The sequence below is a fragment of the Crocuta crocuta genome, unplaced genomic scaffold, assembly GCF_008692635.1.
Source record: "Crocuta crocuta isolate KB4526 unplaced genomic scaffold, BGI_CrCroc_1.0 scaffold124, whole genome shotgun sequence".
NCBI classification, from domain to species: Eukaryota; Metazoa; Chordata; class Mammalia; order Carnivora; family Hyaenidae; genus Crocuta; species Crocuta crocuta.
The window spans coordinates 2422442-2441180 of NW_027551573.1; the positions used below are offsets into that span (position 1 = coordinate 2422442).

At 52.5% G+C, this 18739-nt stretch overlaps 1 protein-coding gene across 1 annotated transcript in view; it reads right to left on the reverse strand.

Annotated features, from left to right (window-relative positions):
* Positions 1–2564: 2564 nt before the first annotated feature.
* The window catches only part of NLRC5 (NLR family CARD domain containing 5), an 85017-nt gene continuing 68842 nt past the window's right edge, over positions 2565–18739 (reverse strand). Inside the window, exons 33-49 of the mRNA XM_077751264.1 lie at positions 18630–18713; positions 16102–16188; positions 15261–15338; positions 14392–14475; positions 13991–14074; positions 12494–12577; positions 11751–11834; positions 9944–10027; positions 9333–9350; positions 8006–8134; positions 7810–7887; positions 7081–7164; positions 6923–6994; positions 6602–6685; positions 4803–4886; positions 4435–4518; positions 2565–3630 (exon numbers count right to left, since the gene is read on the reverse strand). Coding sequence (XP_077607390.1) covers positions 3519–3630; positions 4435–4518; positions 4803–4886; positions 6602–6685; positions 6923–6994; positions 7081–7164; positions 7810–7887; positions 8006–8134; positions 9333–9350; positions 9944–10027; positions 11751–11834; positions 12494–12577; positions 13991–14074; positions 14392–14475; positions 15261–15338; positions 16102–16188; positions 18630–18713 — 1414 coding nt within the window. The 3' untranslated portion in view covers positions 2565–3518. The remainder of the gene's footprint in view (positions 3631–4434; positions 4519–4802; positions 4887–6601; positions 6686–6922; positions 6995–7080; positions 7165–7809; positions 7888–8005; positions 8135–9332; positions 9351–9943; positions 10028–11750; positions 11835–12493; positions 12578–13990; positions 14075–14391; positions 14476–15260; positions 15339–16101; positions 16189–18629; positions 18714–18739) is intronic.

The following is an 18739-nucleotide window of genomic DNA, read 5'->3' on the forward strand; positions in this document are numbered from 1 at the left end:
AATCACAGGTTTGATTTCCGGTGCTACCACTTACTAGCTATGTGCCTTTGGACAAGTCAGGAAAAATCTCTGGGTCTCGGTGTCCTTGTCTGGCAAGAGAGGGCCCTTGGGACAAAAGAAGGGGCCTAGGTACAAAGTCTTGTCTAGTCCCTTCCACACCCACTTCTGCAGATTAGCATTGCCTAGGGAGCTTTCTAAATACTGGGTTTTTTTCAGGGTTTATTTTATTTTGAGAGAGAGAGAGAGAGAGAGAGAGAATCTCAAGCAGGCTCCAGGCTAAGAGCACAGAGCTTTTGGGGGCTTTTTAGAACTGCAGCATCCTAGACCCTGCCCAACACCTGCTGAACCAGAATCTGCTTGTTAACAAGATCTCCAGATGATTCGACGCACATTACAATTTCCATGACTGTGATTTTATAGCTCGAGATGTAGTGGCCTGGACAGTGGATTTCAGATGTGTGTGTTTGGGGCCAGGACAGAATGGGCATTTGGGGAGGATTTGAGGCCTGTAGGGACAGGAAGGGCGGTTCTGAACGTCCATCAGAAAGGTGGATGTTCAATCTGTAAGACCATAGGACGGAGGCCAAGGGACAAAGTAGCAAAATGAGCTTCACCCAGCCTTGCAGACAGACGTGGGTACCTACCAGCGGCGCACATTCTTGTGGGGGAAGACTCACGCACAGAAACCGGGAGCGCCATGTTCATTACCTTCCTTACTTGGCCACAGCCTCACCTGTCTTTGAATTGTGTCTGTTTCATGTGTGTATTTAAACAGCCTACTGTTCAGAGGCAGGGGGCAGGGAGACGGGGCCTCATCGGTGTTGGGTAGAAAGATAGTCCAGGGCTCCAGCAGGCAGGCGGCTGGAGGGGAAGATTAAGAAAAGGAACAAGGTGCCCACACACCGCCCGTAGCGGGAACATACGGTTTATCTCAGGGCAGCTGCTGAAAGCTTCTTGGGGTTTAGAACTTGGCCAGAGCTGAAAGGGACAGAAGGAAAACGCAAAATGAATAGGCAGCAAATGGAGAGCACCCCTGAGCTCTGGGCTCTCCTGGTGTGCATTTCGTCTGGCCTGGAGCTTCTGGTGGCTGCCCTGTTCCTTCCTCGGCACTGACTTCCTGGGCAAGTCACCTTCAGGCTTTGAGGGACTCATACTCCACTTTCAGGCAAAGAGAGAAGACACTACAACCCCTGCCCTTTGGTATGAAGGTGCATTCTGAGGGTCCAGAGTCAACTTGGCATCATTTCCCAGGGAGGGGAGAGAGCATTTGGAGTTCAAGTTTTCTGGGTAAACTTGTTAGAACCTCTGCCTGCCCATCCCCTCCCCCATGACCAGGATGATGGCCCCGTTCGGTGCCAGGTGTGCCGTGATCCTAGCCTGATAAGTGTCCTTGTGCGGGGTGTGGGTGCTTGGCACTTGGCCGGAGGACTTTCTCCTCGTGCTTGGCGGGGGGCCGGAGGAAACGTGGAGAGCGGCAAAGGTCAGGGGTGAACCATCCATGTAAAACACTAGCACGCAGAGTATCCCAGGGTCTTTGGCCAGGTGGGACAGGCCCCTAGCATCACCTCTTTATTCTGGGTCCAAGAGCGAAGTAATCTCGGGAATCACCAGTGGGCCAACCTGCCCTCTAGTGGTGCTAGGCAGTAACTGCACCCTGCCTGCCTGCTTTTCAGAATGGGGTGCAGCTCTGGGGGAAGGCTCCCCTGCGATCAATTTTTTCAGCCCACAGGCAGATGACGGAGAGTGGGTGCCGTTCTTCTGTCATTTCAAGCATCTCTTCACCTCATATGTATTCAACTCTAAAAGGAGAAGGGAACTAGCAATAAATCATTACCCACTGCCTACCAGGGACATTGTATACTGTGCTTCCTGGATGCCTCCAAAGGTCCTGCGGGCCAGGGGGTGTTACTTACCCTTGTCCAGAAATAGTTCCTGTCTTCAAAGGAACCAGCATCAAGGAGTCAGGTCACAGTCTGTTCCATGCCTGTCTGACTTCCAAAGCAATGTTTTTTTATGTACCACCCACCTAGGACACTGCTAGCCCAGGAGATACCAGGCTCTCACAAGCACCGCCTGGCAAGCAGCAAAAGGGATGGGTGATACATTAGAGAGTGGCAGGGACTGTGGCAAACTGAGAGGTGTGTGCCATAGTGAAAGGGCTTGGTCATATGACTCCACAGATATTCTTGAGTGAGAATGTGGGACCAACACTGGACAAAAGCTGAAAATCTGGATTTTCCTGTAAAAGTTTCCAATTTTAAAGACTGACAGTTGATTCAGAAAAGAGTTTAAATATAATGCATGTCAAACAAAGGATGCTTCTGACACTTTGAGCTTCTATAATACCCGCATGGCACAGATGAGTCTGGAGAGAGAAGGCAACCTGCCCGCGAGCCTGTGACCGTATGGGGACAGAGTCTGGAGTTGACACCATGTCTCCTGACTCCCAGGCCAGTGCTCCTCTCAGTTCACCTCTCTGTGGTCTGTCCTGCTCTCCAGTCCCTGGGGTCGGGGGTGAACCACTTCTGACCTTGGTGAGTTATTAGGACACATCGGACTCAGGGTAGAGGCTGCAACACCATCCACATTTATTGGTCAAATTTGGCTTAGAGTGTAGCAGAGCCATCCTTGGAAGTAACAAGAATGTTATGTGGCACGTACAGGTCCCGGAAACTCCCCCGGGTCCTGCTGAGGTAGTGGCTGGACCCAGTGGCCTTGCCTGATTATCTTGGTAGTGCCTATCTCCACACCCTTAGACCCAGTTTCCCCCCTTACGGAGGTCAGAGGGGGCCCGGCCATTCCCAAGGACTGTACCTCACCCTGCTCCCAAAGTCCTTGGAAGCCAGCGTTTAGGAGGAAGGTGTCATCCCATTTACGAGATGGGAAACTGGGCCTTGAGGCAGGAGGGGACTCACCCAAAAGCCTCATGGCTGAGTCCCTGGCTCAGTTCTCAGGCCACTGGACTGGTCAGTGCTTGGATACTCTCTCCCCATCCCCGGTCCTGGGTGGGGGACATTTCCTAGCTTAGATGCTCCAGAAATGCAATACATAAATACTTCCCTGGCTTTCAAAAGTAATAAATTAGATTTTGAACTAGGCTGGGGGTATCTGTCTAGCACATACTATACGATATGAGCATTTGTCACGTGTCATCTATGAACCACAAATCACTTGTCATGCCATATGCGGTGCTAGGACCCACGACAGTGACCCAGAGGCCACACCGCAAGCTCTGTGTAACGTCGTGTGGAATTCTGCCGTGGGTGACTTCTCCGCCATGCATCACATCATGACACTCTCATTGTGCGACATGTCCCCAACTGGCCATGCCTATCACACGTGATGCAGGGGAGTCTATTGGCCATTCTAGGCTTCTGGTCCCTTCCTGAAGACAAAAATGCCCCGCCCTCCTAGGGCTGCACACAGGGGACCCGCTGCGGCTCTTCGCCTGAGCCCTCGGTCCTGGTGGGTAGAAGCTGGCTTCACTTGGCTGCATTCGAAGGCTCTCGAGAGGGCCATCAAGTACCCCAAGGGGCTTTCGGCTGCTTGTCAAAGAAAGCAAAGTCCAGCCTGGGCTCCTGGCTCTGCAGACGCCGGACCGTGTCGGGGGGAATGTGGTTGTTCCAGAGGCTGCGGGCACAGAGACGGGCACTCAGGTGTCGGACTTGCTCGCGCATTCTCTTGTCTCTGTCCCCTGTTTTATCTACAGATGGGGAGACCCAGGCCCAAAGGGGGAGGGCCACGCCCAGAGCTCCCTGGCAGAAGTGGGTGTTAGACCAGCATGTGTCCTCCACACCCACCTCCTGACTTCTCCTACTTGGTCTTCATCTCAGGGAGCTAGTGATCCCAGCCAGGACCATATAAGTATGGCACATTTTTGCGAATAAGGGAAAACTACCCTTCTTCAAGACACTTTACTTCCATCATTTGAAACTGTCATAAGATATGGATTTCTATAGAACAAGACACTTCGCTACCATTAACTAGAAATCCAAAATGTCTACTATATAAACAACGTCCCTTAGTGGCAATGCCCTTGTGCAGTGCACAGCCTTTACAACCGTACGTGGTGGCTCTGATGATATAATCTTAAGTGCTTACTACGTGCTAGGCATTGTGCTCAGTGCTTTATAGAATCATTTAGTCCTCATAGCAACTTTCTGAGGTAAATACTATCACTGACCTCATTTTACAGATGGGGAAAACTGAAGTTAAGAGAGGTTGAGTTATTGACACAAAGTTACATAACTGGCAAAGGGCAGAGCTGGGATTTGATCCAGGTCTGCTTGCTGTCTAATTCCTGGTGGAGTGATCCAAGTCTCCTGTGATAATCCCCAACCCAGGTCTTGCCTCCTCCCACAGGGAGTCCCCCTACGTTGTAGAGGTTGGTGTGGCCTCCCGCCCACCATCGCTACCCCTGTGAGCCCTTGTTACCGAATGACTTGGATGCCAGAGCCTTGTGCCAACCCTTCAGCCAGAAGCTGGGCCCCACAAGCTGTGATCCGATTCTTTTCCAGGCTTCCCAATAGATAGCAGAGAAAAGGGAAAGAGAGAAACCGGCATCAGTGTGGGGGATGGGCTTCCCTATATCCCCTCCCCCCACCCCAGGGCAAGGTGCTTACAGAACCCAACAGACAACAGGGCAGCGGGAAAGCCGGAGGCGGGGACCCAGGGAGAGTTAAAGTCTGCATGGGCTTGGAGCAGAGTGCCAACTTTCTCGCAGGCAGGGGCCGGAGCCCAGGACACAGGCTCCCCTTCGCCCCCTCCCCCAGGTCTGGCTTCCCAGGATGTGCCTCTCATACTCCATTCTCTTCAGCCGGCCCATCTGCGGCAGGACCCGGGCCAGCTCGGCCGCCGCCTCGTCCCCCAGCAGATTCCAGGACAGCCTGCAGGGTAGGGGTCCTGAGGTCAGTGGCAGGAGAACAGGGAGGGGTAGAGACGAGGTGGCAGGTGGGGAGGCCTGGCGGCCAGCGACGGGGGGCTGTTGTGCAGGTGCAAGGAAGGCCAAGATGGAGTGCTTGTGGGCCTCCCCGAAGACTTCGGGGCACAAGGCGTTCCTTCCGCTCCCAAACCCCGTTTCCAACCGGTCATCCCCTAGGGCCCCAGACAACTGAGGAGCTGGCTGTGCAGAGAACTCAGAGCACACGGTCTGCAGCAACAAGGTCATGGTCCCAACTTCCACCATGCAGGTGCCTCCATCATAATGTTTGCCCTGTATGCACCTCCTGTATTATATTCTCGTGTGATTTATTTCTCAAAGCAGTCCCCACCCCCACCCTGCTTGCCTCACTTCAAGAAATTAATCCTAGGGAATGTTTATCACTACTATCCATGGAAAAACCTGTGTTGACAACCCTAAACAGAAGGTAGTTATAAGGATAAACACCGTGCTGGCAACAGTATTAACTTCTAGCGGGAACCTGCGTTCCTTCCTAAGGCGATGAACCGGTGGCCTGCCCCCTGCTGGTTAAAAACGGAAGCTCATGAAGAAAAACTAAAGCGAGGAAATTGAAACACTGAGAAATTTACTCTCTGGCACGGTAATATTTCAAGACCATGACAACTGGGCTAACCGACTGGCTAATCTCCAGTTTATCTTTGGTATGAAATAAGTATCTGCTTCGTGGTCATAAACAATATTTTTTGACTTATTAAGTAAAATAAATAAATAAGGGAGAATCACCACTGTTACGTGTTAAAAAGAAGCCTTAGCACTGATCTGACACTTTGTCTTTGGGGTCATGTAATGAGAAGGATTAAAACTTTTAAGATTGGGGCACCTAGGTGGCTCAGTCGGTTGAGCGTCCGACTTCGGCTCAGGTCATGATCTCACGGTTCGTGGGTTAGAGCCCCACGTCGGGCTCTATGATGACAGCTCAGAGCCTGGAGCCTGTTTCTGATTCTGTGTCTCCCTCTCTCTCTGCTGCTCCCCTGCTCATGCTCTGTCTCTCTGTCTCTCAAAAATAAATAAGTGTTAAAAAGTTTTTAAATAAAAAAAACTTTTAAGATGCAAATCTAAAATCGTCTTTGAATCACTTGTGTCCTGCATTTTAGGAAACAGCATTTTCATCCATTGTGTGGTCAGGGTCTCAGGCTAGTCCTGGCAGTGCGGTTTGCCCCGAGGCAGTGCTGCCCAAGGTCAGAGCCCCTCCAGTTGCCAAGAGGGAGGTGGCCATGGCTAGCAGGCAGGTCAGGGGCTTGCTGGTTTCAGCCATTTGTCGTTACCAGCAGGTGTTTGTTTATGGCGGCCCCATAAACCAGGCGAGGTGGTCTGTCCAGCTGCCTCCCAAAGGGAAGTTCAGGGGAAAAGAGCCTTTGGAAAGGAGCTGGCCTACCTCCCTGCCCTACCCCGCCCCACCCCTACCATTCCAGAGGTGGAGAAATAGGCAAGAGAGGCTGAATGAATTGGCCCAACATCACTCACAGCCCAAGTGTAACCACTTCCTTGAGAAGAGGTTTTAGCAAGAATGACCTCCCCCATTTATAGATGGGGGACCGGCCAGGGGGGAGGGACCAGCTCCAGGCTGTACAGTGACTGGCAGGCAGGCCAAACCCCCGCATGCCCGCTTTTTCCCAGCTTAGGCTTCTTGCAAGCACTCACAGAATTTCTTCCAGGGCCGGGCAGAGCAGCAGGCTGGCAGCGAGGGGCTTGGCGGTGTGGTCGTCAATCTCACACGAAACCAGCCTGAGGACAGAGCAGGGGATGGGATGGAGGGTGTCTGAGGCCGAGGCACCTCCAGCCTCTGTCCACCATGCAATCAGAACAGGAGGGAGAGGAGGAGTGCGGGGCAGGGTGGGGGTCTTAGGAAGGTGCCCCTTTTGCTCCAGGTCCCCCCTACCCGAGACCCCTGTCACATCAAAGGGCTTGAAGGGCTGCCCCCACCCGCCCCAGCCCCCCAGGGAGTAAGGAGAGGCTACTTACTCTATCCGCCTGAGCAGTGGGAGCCCCTTACAGAATTGTGGGAACCCTCTGGCCAGACTGTTCTCTGCCAAGCTGTAGGGCAGGGAGATGCCTGTGAGAGGAGCCCCCAGACCCTCCCCGGCCTGGCCCTCTGCCCAGGCCCCATGGTCCCCACTCACCTGATCTCTTCCACATACGGGCATCCATCCAAGGCCTGGCTCAGGCTGAGCGCCCCCTTTGGGCCCAGACGGCTGGACGGCAGGCTGGAGAAAGGGAAGGAGGTGAGGGGAGCCTGGGGGGCCAGTGTGGGGATTGGGAGCCTTCCCAGATCCCCCACACTCAGCGTTGTTTCCGGCCGCACCATCAGGCCTTACACTGTCTTTGGGCACCTGCCACCCCCGACCGCCTCCCCATCCGCACAGCACCTGGGTGGGGATCAAGGGCCCTGGTTTGGGGTCTGAATCCCAAGTTCAAGGCCTGGCTCTTTCCTGTATAAGTAACATAAGCTCTCCATGCCTCTCTTGGCTTTAGTTCCCTTGCCTGGAAAACGGAGCGAATAGAAATGTCAGCCGCGGGGCTGTGTGGGGTTCTAACGAGACTGCGGGCATGAACTGGAGTTTTTCGCCTGCATAGGCCTTTGCCGCCACGTCCTTACTCACCCTCACAGACTGGCTCAGAGCTGAGACTACTGTACTTCTTTTGCAGACAAGGAAACCGAGACTCAGAAAGGGTAGTGGCTAGGCCAAGGGCCTCTACGGGGCTGGCGGCACCCCAGGACTGGGCTGTGTCTCCTGACGGCCCTGACCCAGGCCCCAGAGGCAGGGAGGGAGGGGGCAGGGTGCTGACGGGTGGCCCCAGGAGCCCCTCCCTGCTAGCCCTGCATAAGCCCCAGGCAGAGAGACACTCACTGCAGGGCTCTCAGGTGCTGGGGCAGTCCCTGGGCCAGCTCCAGGGCCGTGCTGTCCCCCAGGGCATTGCAGCCAAGCCTGCGAGAGGAGAGTGGGGAGACTGATCATGGGGCTGGCCCAAGCTGGACCCTGTACTGCCCTGGGCCCCTGGGGGGGACACACAGGGCAGAGGGCAGCCACCGGAGCTCACACTCACATCAGCTCCTCCAAGTGCTTGCAGAGGGCGAGAGACTCTGCCAACCGCGCTCCCCCGGCCGGGCCAATGCCATTTCCTGAGAGGCTGAGGGCAGGGCAGACGTTAGACTCTTGGCCACCCCGTGTGCCCCTGCCCCGCCCCATCTGCCAGGGCTCCAAGACTCAGTGTCCCCACNCATCTGGAGAGAGAGAGGCCTCGGCTCACACCAAGATTGCCCCTCACTCTGTGTTAGGTGAGGGCTCCCAACTCCTGTCTTCTGTTTAGGATGTCCTCCCCGCTGTCTGGCCTGAATCCCTCCTGCTGCAATCCACACTCTCACACCCCATCTCGGGGGCTCCTGGTGGTCCCGGCCGGCGCTCATGCAGGGGGGAAGTGGGTGGAGGTGATGGGACTAGAAAGGGAGGAGTGTACTCAGGGAGCCTCTTGCTTGTACCACGTGACCCTGCTGAAGCTGTCTTGGGTTGGGGGGGGGGGGACAGTCACCANGCCTTAGTAGGGAGGCCTTTGCAGGTGCTGCGCTCCGAACTCTACAGTTTGCAAAGCTTTTACACATCCAGGATCCCATCTGCCAGTCACTAAACTACAGGAGTTGGGGAGGGGAACAGGTGAGGTGGGCATGACTGTACCCAAAGTCCAGATGAGAAAACTGAGGACCAGGGAGGAGCCGTGACTGGCCAAAGTCTCCTAATGACTCCCAGGCAAAGAGGAAACGAAAGCTCAGAGCCCCCTGCCTGGGCAGTAGCCACGTTCTTTGGTTGGGCCGGGCTTTGCCTCAGCCTCTGTGGCAGGCATCTCCAGCCCGGCTGAATGCCAAGTTCACATGGGTTCTGTAATTCAGGCAAATCCTTTCTCCAGGGCATAGATGTTCTAATCTATGCAGATGCCGGGCTTTTCTATAAAGCCAGCTTATTGTCTTTTCTGCACCCTGACCTTGCCCTGCCTCCACGAGTGGGGAAAAACAAAATAAAACACAACACAACAGTGGAGGCAAACTGTCTTGGCCCCATGTTGAGTCTTTGAAGACTGTTTTGTTTCCTTTCACTTCACAAAATCAACTTCAGTGAAGTGCCTTTCTAGAAGTTAATTCTGGATGCAGTGACCTAGTCTCATCTGATACGCTTCCCAGAACTCTGTGACCACACGTTTGCCGCCCACGCCGCGCTGCTAGCATCGGGGGTGGAGACTGGGGTAAAAACAAAGCAATGCTTTGTGCTGTGGCTGGGGTTTGTTTTTATTTTTTATTTTTTAAAAAATGTTTTTATTTATTTCTGAGAGAGAAAGAGAGAGAGAGAGACAGAGCGAGCAAGGGGGGGTCAGAGAGGGAGACACAGAATCCGAAGACAGGCTCCAGACTCTGAGCTGTCAGCACAGAGCCCGATGCAGGGCTCAAACCCATGAACCACGAGATCATGACCTGAGCCGAAGTCGGACGCCCAACTAACTGAGCCACCCAGGCGCCCCAGCTGGGGTTTGTTTTTAGCCACCTCAGTTCATATTTTGAAAAATCACATGAAAAGGATGTGTTATATCTGCTAATCAAGGTGGCCGGGGGCCCAAGGGAAGAATGTCAAAGTCACCAGCTCTGAGTCTAGGCCCTCATGACTCCAAGTGTGGAGTCCCAGAATTGGTATTCCTTGGGAGCTTGTCAGAAATGCAGAATCTAGGCAACCCTGACGCACTGGGTGAATTTGTGCACATTAAGGTCGTTCCGGGACTTGGGCCTGAGCCCTTCAGGTCACTTCTGTAGCCAGGAGGAAGCTGGTGGTATTCAAAGGCCATAGCAGTGGGCCCTGACCTGGGAAGGCGGCGATGCCCCAGGAGAGGAGCCATGGAGGGTCCTCAGGGAAGTCGCCCTAGTGCTTCCCTGGGCGGGTGGTCCCGACGGCGCCTGGGAGCACGCCCTCCCCCTCACCCCCATGGGCTCGCTTGGTCACTCACCGGAGGCTCTGCAGGAGGGTCCTGTGGCTCAGTCCTTGGGTGAGCATGGCCAGGCTGGAGCCGCCCAGTGGGAGATGGCTGAGGCTGGAAGACAGGAAGCCAGAGGGGGCCTTGGCATGGCTGAGGGTGGGTCCCAGGGGTGGACTGAGGCCCTGTCCACTGGGGGGCTTGAGGCCTTGGTGCTCAGCAGTGCTCAGGGACCCCCAAGATAGCCACGTGCATCCACACCGAGGAAACACATTGCATAAAACAAAACCGCACGGGAAATCCCAAGGCCGTTTCTCTGTGTGAATTAGGGCCATCCAGGCGGCAGTTCTGTATGTTCCCAGTCACACTGGACCCTGTTGACCAGGAACTGGAGCAACTACTATATAGTAGCATGCTATTACTGAGCATAATTACCAAGCATATATTAGAGACCGAGCACTGAGCTCAGGGCCATCCCGAGCGGTGGGACTCGTCATCCCCCTTTTACAGATGAGGCATATTGAGGCTCAGGGCATTAGAAAACTTGTTCAAGGCCACACACAGAAAGTAGAAGTGTTGGGAACAGAAGCCAAGGCTATAGGACTCCCATTCCTAGACCCCAACTACGTGTTACCCATGAGATCACACTCCTTAAGGTTCCCCATCTGGGCAGAGAGAGGAATAATAATAGTAGTAGCAGTAGTAGTAGTAGTAGTAGTAGTAGTAGTCAGTACTTGTAGTGTGAACTGTGTGCCAGGCTCCGTTCTAAGGACTTATATGTATGTATCATCTCATTTAATCCTTACAACAGTCCATGGAGGTAGGTACAGCTGTTATCTCCAAAGTCAGGATGGGGAGAAAAGCACAGAGAAGTTAAGTAACTTGCCCAGCCTCACACATTCAGAGGTGGAAGGAAAAGGTGTCCTGGTTTGCCTAGAATTTATGTTTGTATTTTGCAAAACTCACTATTGTATGTCGTGGTGTTGACCTGTTTTTGTTGATTTTAATGGGCATTCTCTGTGCCTCTTGGACATGAATGCCTGTTTCCTTCCCCAGACTGGGGATGTTCTCAGCTACAATTTGTTCAGCTAAAACTCCTGCCCCTTTCTCCCTGCTCTTCTGAGATTCTTATGATGCAGGGATTGTTTCATTTTATGGAATGACTAAGGTCTCTAAGTCTCTCCTTGTGATCTAGTAATTTCTTCTCCCTCTTTTTTTCTGCTTCATTTCTCCCCCATAATTTTATCTCCTACATCACCTACGCTCCCCTCTGCTTCTTCAGTCCCCGTTGTGACTGTATCCAGTTGGTACTGCATCTCAGTTATAGCATTTTTTATTTCAGCCTAGCTGGTTTTTTGGGTCTGGCTTGCCTAGATTTGGGGGGGGCTCCAGGATGCGGGACTTTCAGCTCTGGGCAAACTGGGATGGACGGTCACCCTACCGAGAGCTGCATCCATGTGGGGTGGCTCCTAACCAGGGTCTGTGCCCCGAGTCACTTGGCCACAGATGGACAGGTGGAAGAAGTCAGCTAGCTGGGGAGCTCAAGGAAAGCTGCCTGTCAGGGAGGAGAGCCTCGGAAATGACCCATCTGAAACGGGAAGAGGGGTCTGGGCAGCAAGGATCCATCCCCTTTCTGGCTTGGGTTGGTTTGAGCGAGTTTTCTGTTTCTGGCAATCAAGCATTTTGATGGCACCCAGAGCCAGGCGAGGGGGTAAAAGGGAGGGCATTCACCTGCTTCCATCCAGGGATTTCACGGTTTGTGTTTGCAGGGGTTGGAGAGGTTCCTGGGCGCGCTCCTGACCCCTCCCCACCTCCCCCCTTCACCACCACCTCCACTTACTCCAGCCTCTTCAGCTGGGACTTGCCCTCCAGGACCCTCATCAGCACTTGGGTGTCCTCCTCGCCAAGTTGATTGTTGGACAAGCTGGAAGGGACCGAGTATGAGGGGAGGGTTACACAAGCCAGCTCCCCTTCCCCGCCGGCTCCTGAAGCTGTCTTATCGGCCCCCTCCCTCTCTCAGTGCCCCTGGAGAGGACAGCTCTGGATCTGCAGATCCCAGACCACCCTCTGTGTCCAGGCCCCATGGGGCACAGCCATCACAGCTGACCCAGCGGAGAAAGGGGGTGCCTAGGGTGAGGGCTGCAAAAGCAGAAGCCAGAGACAAGGAACACACACACACACACACACACACACACACACACACACACACACACAAGTGCAGTGATCCCTTCCGCCTCTGGAGCCCTCTCTGTACCCTGATACCCACAGCCACCCCAGGCAGACCAAGAGGATGACCTCCGTTTTACATTTTACATGAGCCAGTCCAAGCCCAAAGACACACAGTTACTTATTTGTCCAGGGTCACTCAGAGTGAGTGGTAAGCGGGGTCCAAGGAGATAGCAGCGCTCAGCTCCTCCCCACCGCCCTTGCCAAACCCAAGGTCGCTGGGCTTCATCGGGGAGCAAAGTGATAGGTGGAGTCCCACCACCCACCTTACCGGAGGCTCAACCGTCCTCCCCACCCTCAGCTGGGCCATCCCTTCCCCCTCCGCTGCCCTCCCCCCCACCCCCCTCTGTGACTCACTCCAGCTCCTCCAGGTAGAGGCAGTGGCTCAGACCAGATGTCAGGTGGGACAGGCCCTCGGAGCTCACACAGCTGCAGGTCAGCCTGGTGGGGGTCAAAGGGCAGCAGGTCAGGTAGGGGCTCTCAGTCTTGAGAACCCTGAATGCTGGTAGCAGAGAGCAAGGAGGAGGGGTGAGGCGGGGGGAAAGGGGCCCCTTCTTCCCTTCATAACCCTCCCCTGCCCACGGAATCATTAATCTGAGATATAGCTGGGAGGCAGGAGCACGGACTAGAGTATTTCCCCAAACTATATTCAGGTAGCAACTTCACACAGATGCCACAAAGTCTAGCTAGCTACTGTCTTTGACCATGGGCTCTGCACCTTTGTTTCAACAACAAAAGCGAGTAGCAAGTATTGGAGAGGTGTTAAAGATACCCAAACAGACACCACCTTGGTGCAATCAGTTGGATTCAAAGAGAATGAAAAGTTAGAAAAGCTCCATTTTCCAACCATCATATATGGCAGATGCCACCTTAACCGGGTGATCACAGCTACCCCTCACTCGTCAGGGGACAAAGAAACAACGTGTGCCTCTAGGGAAAAACACAACATCACCTCTGTGATATTTCTGTTCCACAGGCAGAACCTAAATCTAAACATGAGGAAACATCAAAGCCAAACAGAAGGACGTTTTACAAAATCACTGGCATGTAAATGTCATGACAATATCATGCAAGACAAAGAGGAGCTAAGGAACATTCCAGATTGTCACCTAGTGTTGACAGATAACAACTAAGTGCAGTGTGTGATCCTAGGTGGAATTTAGAACTTGGGGTGGGGGAGGGAATGCAACAAACAACATTATGGGCACATTTGGAAAAATGGCACATAAACGGTAGTTTTGATAACCATCATGTAACTGTAACAATGTTACATTTCCACCATTTTATGCTTTTATTGGATCATGGGAGAGAATGTTCTTGTTCTTAGGAAATTCCCTGAAATAGTAAGGGGGGAAGGGGCATGTGTATGCCACTAATTTCAAATGGCTCAGAAAAAGAGAGAGGGAGAGAGAAGAGCAGAGAGGAGGGGTGAGGAAAGAGGGAGGAAGGGAAAAAGAGCAAAGGTGAAAAAATATCAACAAGGCTTCAGATTTTTTATCTCCCTCTCTCTCTGACCCTCTGCTGCTCGCTCTGTCTCTCTCTCTCAAAAATAAATAAAAAACATTACAAAACAAGGGGTGAATTTGGGAAAATGGCATATGGAACTGCTTCTGGGTCTCCTATTAGTTTGCAATTATTTCAAGTAGTAAAAAGAAAAAAAAAAGAAGAAAACGCAAAAGCACTGACGAGGAAATCATTCTCTGCCATGTGGCATGTGGATGACCACACACCCTGACTTCATTCCCAGGGCCACTGAGTGGTCCCGCCCCGAGTGGGGCCACGCAGTTGGCGCCGCTAAGCCCAGGGCTGGGGAGGGCAGGGAGTGTGGGGGCGGGTGAACATCTGTCTGCGTACCGGAATGTCTTCAGCTCAGAGAGGGCCGGCAGGAGACTCTGCAGCAGCAGGGAGCTGGTGTCGCAGAGGCTCACCTGGGACAAGCTGAAAAGGCCCAAAAGCATATTCCGGAGGCTTTCAGGTGGGATGGCCCTCAGGGAGCATCCGTCACGCAGGGCTGGGAGGCCAAGAGGCGGGAGAGAACCACCCGAGAGCTCCCAGTGGGGTGGCTTAGGCTCCCCTCCACTGGCCAAGGGTGATCCTCTCCTGCTCAGGGAAGCAAGGAAGCCACAGAAAGCAGTGAGGCCCCAGGCCCTGCTCATTCCCATCCCGGACCGGCCGGCCTCTCCCATGTGGCCTGGGGTGGGTCCTGGGGGTGACCAGAGGCCTCGGGACCCTAGGAGGTGTTTCCGGGTTCTGACCTGAGCTGCCGCAGCCTGGCACACGTCTCCATCAGCTGGCAGACAAGAAGGTTGTGCTGGGTCCCAAGGTCACAATGAGCCAATCTGGAGGTAGGTGGGGAGGCAGCAGGGTCTGAACACCTGGGTGACTCAGTGCCTGCCTACAAGGAGCTTATGTTTTAGGGATGAGTAAATGCTAATGAAATAAAGTCCCACAACTTTCTATTCATTTATGCAAAGGGTTATGAAGGAGAGGTCCAGATGGGGCAGCAGGTATGGCTGTGCAGGTTGTTCACTGTACAAGGGGACCCAGCCAAGAAGGTGAGTTGGGCTGGGCTCCAGCTAAGGTCTATTCCCCAGAATGTACACATGCAGGGCTGCATTCACCCAAAAGGGATGACATTTTGGTTTCCAAAATGTGCTGCATGAATTAGGGGTGCTGTGAATCCAAGCCATCTGTAAAAGCGGATCACGGGAGAACCTGATTACCTCTGGGGGTTCAGAGGGACCTTCCTGAAGTGGTGGCATTTAAGCTGAGACCTGGAGAAGTAGGGGGGCGGTTAGCCAGGTGAATAAGGAGGGAGGAGGGGAGGGGAAGAGAGAACATACTGGTCCAGGAACAGCCTGTGCAAAGGCCCTGAGGTCAAAGGGAGCAAGATGGTGTTGAAGGAACTGAAAGATGGTAGGGATGACTGGAGCTGAGACTATAATTTGGGGTGGGGATGGAGAGCATGGAGAGGCAGGTTAGGCCAGATTTCATTGGCCACCTAGACACTTTGGATATCAAAGGACTCTGAGCAACGCATGAGAAATATTGATCAGAAGCAGCAGTGCCCTGCCCCTACCCCACCACCAGCTACTCCTCTGGGGGTCCAGGTACTAGGTCGCACCTGAGGGCCACGGCCTCCGGGTTCTCCTTATGGGGAAACTCCAGCTGGAGACAGAGCTGCTGCTGGCTCTTGGAAATGCTGCAGAGGGAACACGTAGCCACTGTGAGGGTCACAGAGGTTTCCTGTGCAGGCTGAGCTCGGGACCGAGGCTGCCAGTCTCCTGACTCCAAGCTCCCAAACCCGGTAGGGATCAGACGTGGGTCAGCGGGACCCCACAGCCTTTGCCCTTAGCTGCTCCGCGTCATCTCTGTGACCTCTGGTCATAGAGCCACAGTGCATGTTACTGTAATCAGGGGCCAGCTCCAGGCAGCCAGTGTGGACCCCCGGGCTGTGCATCACTGGGATCCAAGAGCTCCGCATCCTGCATCTGCCACTGCCTCCCTCTTTCTGGCACTGCGGCCTCATTACTGCATAAGTCATGACAAGTGTGTGTAGCTCCTGCCATCTTGGAGATGCAGAGAATTTGCTAGTGACACAGCTATTACCCCCTCCCCCCACTCGCGGGGGCCAAGAGACTTGATGTCTAGGAGATGGATGGTCCCAATGGTCTTGAAAAGATGAAGAATTCAGGGGCGCCTCGGTGGCTCAGTCGGTTGAGTGTCCGACTTTGGCTCAGATCACAATCTCACGGTTCGTGGGTTCGGGCCCCGCATCGGGCTCTGTGCTGACAGCTAGCTCAGAGCCTGGAGCCTGTTTCAGATTCTGTGTCTCCCTCTCTCTTTGACCCTCCCCTGCTCACACTGTCTCTCTCTCTCTCTCTCTCTCAGAAATAAATAAAAACATTAAAATTTTTTTTTAAAAAAAGATGAAGAATTCAGAGTGGCCTCCTCTCCAGACTCACCTTAGTTCAGTGATGTTGCCTGAGGCCTGGGTGCAGACTTCTAGCAGCGTGAGGACCCCGGCTTTGCCCACCCACGGCTCCTCGACCCTGTCGCAGAAGCAGAGGGGGATAAAGGTCCCCCAGCCCGAGCCGGGGAAGTGGGGGAGGGCCAAGGAGGGCTCGGAGGCTGTTTTTGGTTTTGCCTATTTAAAAACTATTAAGATTACACAACCAAGCACAAGCATAAATCAGGAAATTAACATCATCCTTGTTCTGACAGTTACTGTAACCATCCTAACAGAAAATATTCTTTTTTTAAACAATAGTTTTAGATGTAAGGAAAGGCCTACATAGCATTATGTGACAAAGATAAAGCAATAAAGTTGTATATAAAACATCCCAATTTGTATTTAAATAAGAAAGGGGCGCCTGGGTGGCTCAGTCAGTTAAGCATCTGACCTCAGCTTGGGTCATGATCTTGGAGCTCATGAGTTCAAGCCCTGCATCGGGCTCTGTGCTGACAGTTCAGAGCCTGGAGCCTGCTTTGGATTCTGTGTCTCTCTGTCTCTCTGCCCCTCCTCTGCTCTCTCTCTCTCAAAAATAAATAAACATTTAGAAAAAAATTTAAAAAGGAAAACTATGAGAGGGAAGAAAACACAGAGAGAAACAGGGAGACAGAGATACGAGAAAAATATATTAAGCGCTAATGCTGGTTGTTTAGATGGTAGAATTCTCACAAATGGTTTTTCCCCTCTTTCCTTAGTTTCCAATATTTTCCAGACTTTCTACAATGTGCATGCATTAATTTAGAAGCAGGAAAAAAAAGAGTTGTTTAAAATATTTCTGCTTTTGAAGTTATGTTGAATTTTTTTTTTCAAAGTACTATTTTCTTATGTTCATCTGGATTTTCCACAAATCTCTACGACTATGTGTTATTTTTAGGGAATGGAAAGTTTTCATTTAAAGCATTATTTTGGGTGATCCAGGAATTCTGGGTATATACCCAAAAGAATTGAAAGCAGAGATACAAAGAGAGATTTGTACGCTCATGTTCACAGTGACTAATACAGTCACTGTATTGGCCACACTTGCTGTGGCCAAAAGGTGGAACAGCCCAAGTGCCCACAGACGGATGAATGGACAGATGAACAGAATGTGGTGTCTATCTACAGTGGAATGGCAGTCAGCCTTTAAAAGGAAGGAGATTCATGGGGCTGCCTGGGGGGCTCAGTCAGTTAAACATCCGACTTCAGCTCAGGTCATGATCTTCCGGTTTGTGAGTTCAAGCCCTGCAATGGGCTCTGTGCTGACAGCTCAGAGCCTGGAGCCTGCTTTGGATTCTGTGTCTCCCGCTCTCTCTGCCCCTCTCCCACTCATGCTCTTATCTCTCAAAAATAAACAAACATTAAAAAATTCCAAAAAAAAAAAAAAAAAAAGAATCTTAAAAGCCACTTCATGCCAACATGGACCCTGCCTGGATCCTGGGTCCAACGAGCCAGCTGCCCCATTTGGGGACGATGGCAATTTTTAGACTGGATTGGGTAATCACGACACTCAGAACTGCTACCGATTTTCCTGGGTGTCCTAAATCAACCGTGATTATGTAGAAAATGTCCTTATATTTAAAGATTCATGACGAAATATTTAGAAGCAATATTTTATGAGATCTATAGCTTATTTGAAAACACTGTAGCCAAAAAAATATTAAAATATGAAGCAAATATAAAGAACCCTGAACATCTGTCACGCCCAGGTAATAAGAATATGGGTCTTCCAAATTCATCTTTTTAGTGTCTTCAATGTTTCTATGAAAGTTTTATAATGACCATAGTGAACATGCACACATGAAACTTGTTATATATACATATATTTTTAATGTTTATTTTATTTTATTTTTTTAAATATTTTTATTTATTTCTAGAAGAGAGAGAGAAACAGCGTGAGCAGGGGAGGTTTAGAGAGAGAGGGAGTCACAGACTGAAACAGGCTCCAAGATCTGAGCTGGCAGTCAGCACAGAGCCCGACGCGGGGCTTGAACCCACGAACCGCGAGATCATGACCCAAGCGAAAGTCGGACGCTTAACCGACTAAGCCACCCAGGCACCCCATTTTTAATGTTTAGTTTTGAGAGGGAGAGAATGGGGAAGGGGCAGAGAGAAAGAGGGAGACACGAATCAGAAGCAGGCTGCAGGCTCTGAGCTGTCAGCACAGAGCCCCACGTGGGGCTCAAACCCACATACTGTGAGATCATGACCTGAGCCGAAGTCGGACGCCTAACTGACTGAGCCACCCAGGCAGCCTGTTATATATTGCTTTTGACCTCAGCTGGGTGTCCTTCGGCATTTCCTGTTTTTCTTACATCTTGAAGCACAGGCCCTACCTCAAGGAGGGTGGCTTCTCTGCGAGCTGAGGGGGTTTCTGGAAACACCAGCAGGGGCCAAGTGGCAGGGTTTGGGTGCAGGAGATGGCCGGGGCCATGCTCGGGGAGCGGGGGCGGGGGTGGGGGATACCCATACTCCATTACCCACCCTGACCCCGTTGGACGATACCTGAGATTCAACAGCCCCAGCGGCCGCCACAGCCGACTCAGGAGGACGGTCAGCTGCTCCAGGCACAGGCAGCACTGGGCCAGCCTGGGGATGGGGTCCCAGACCGGGGT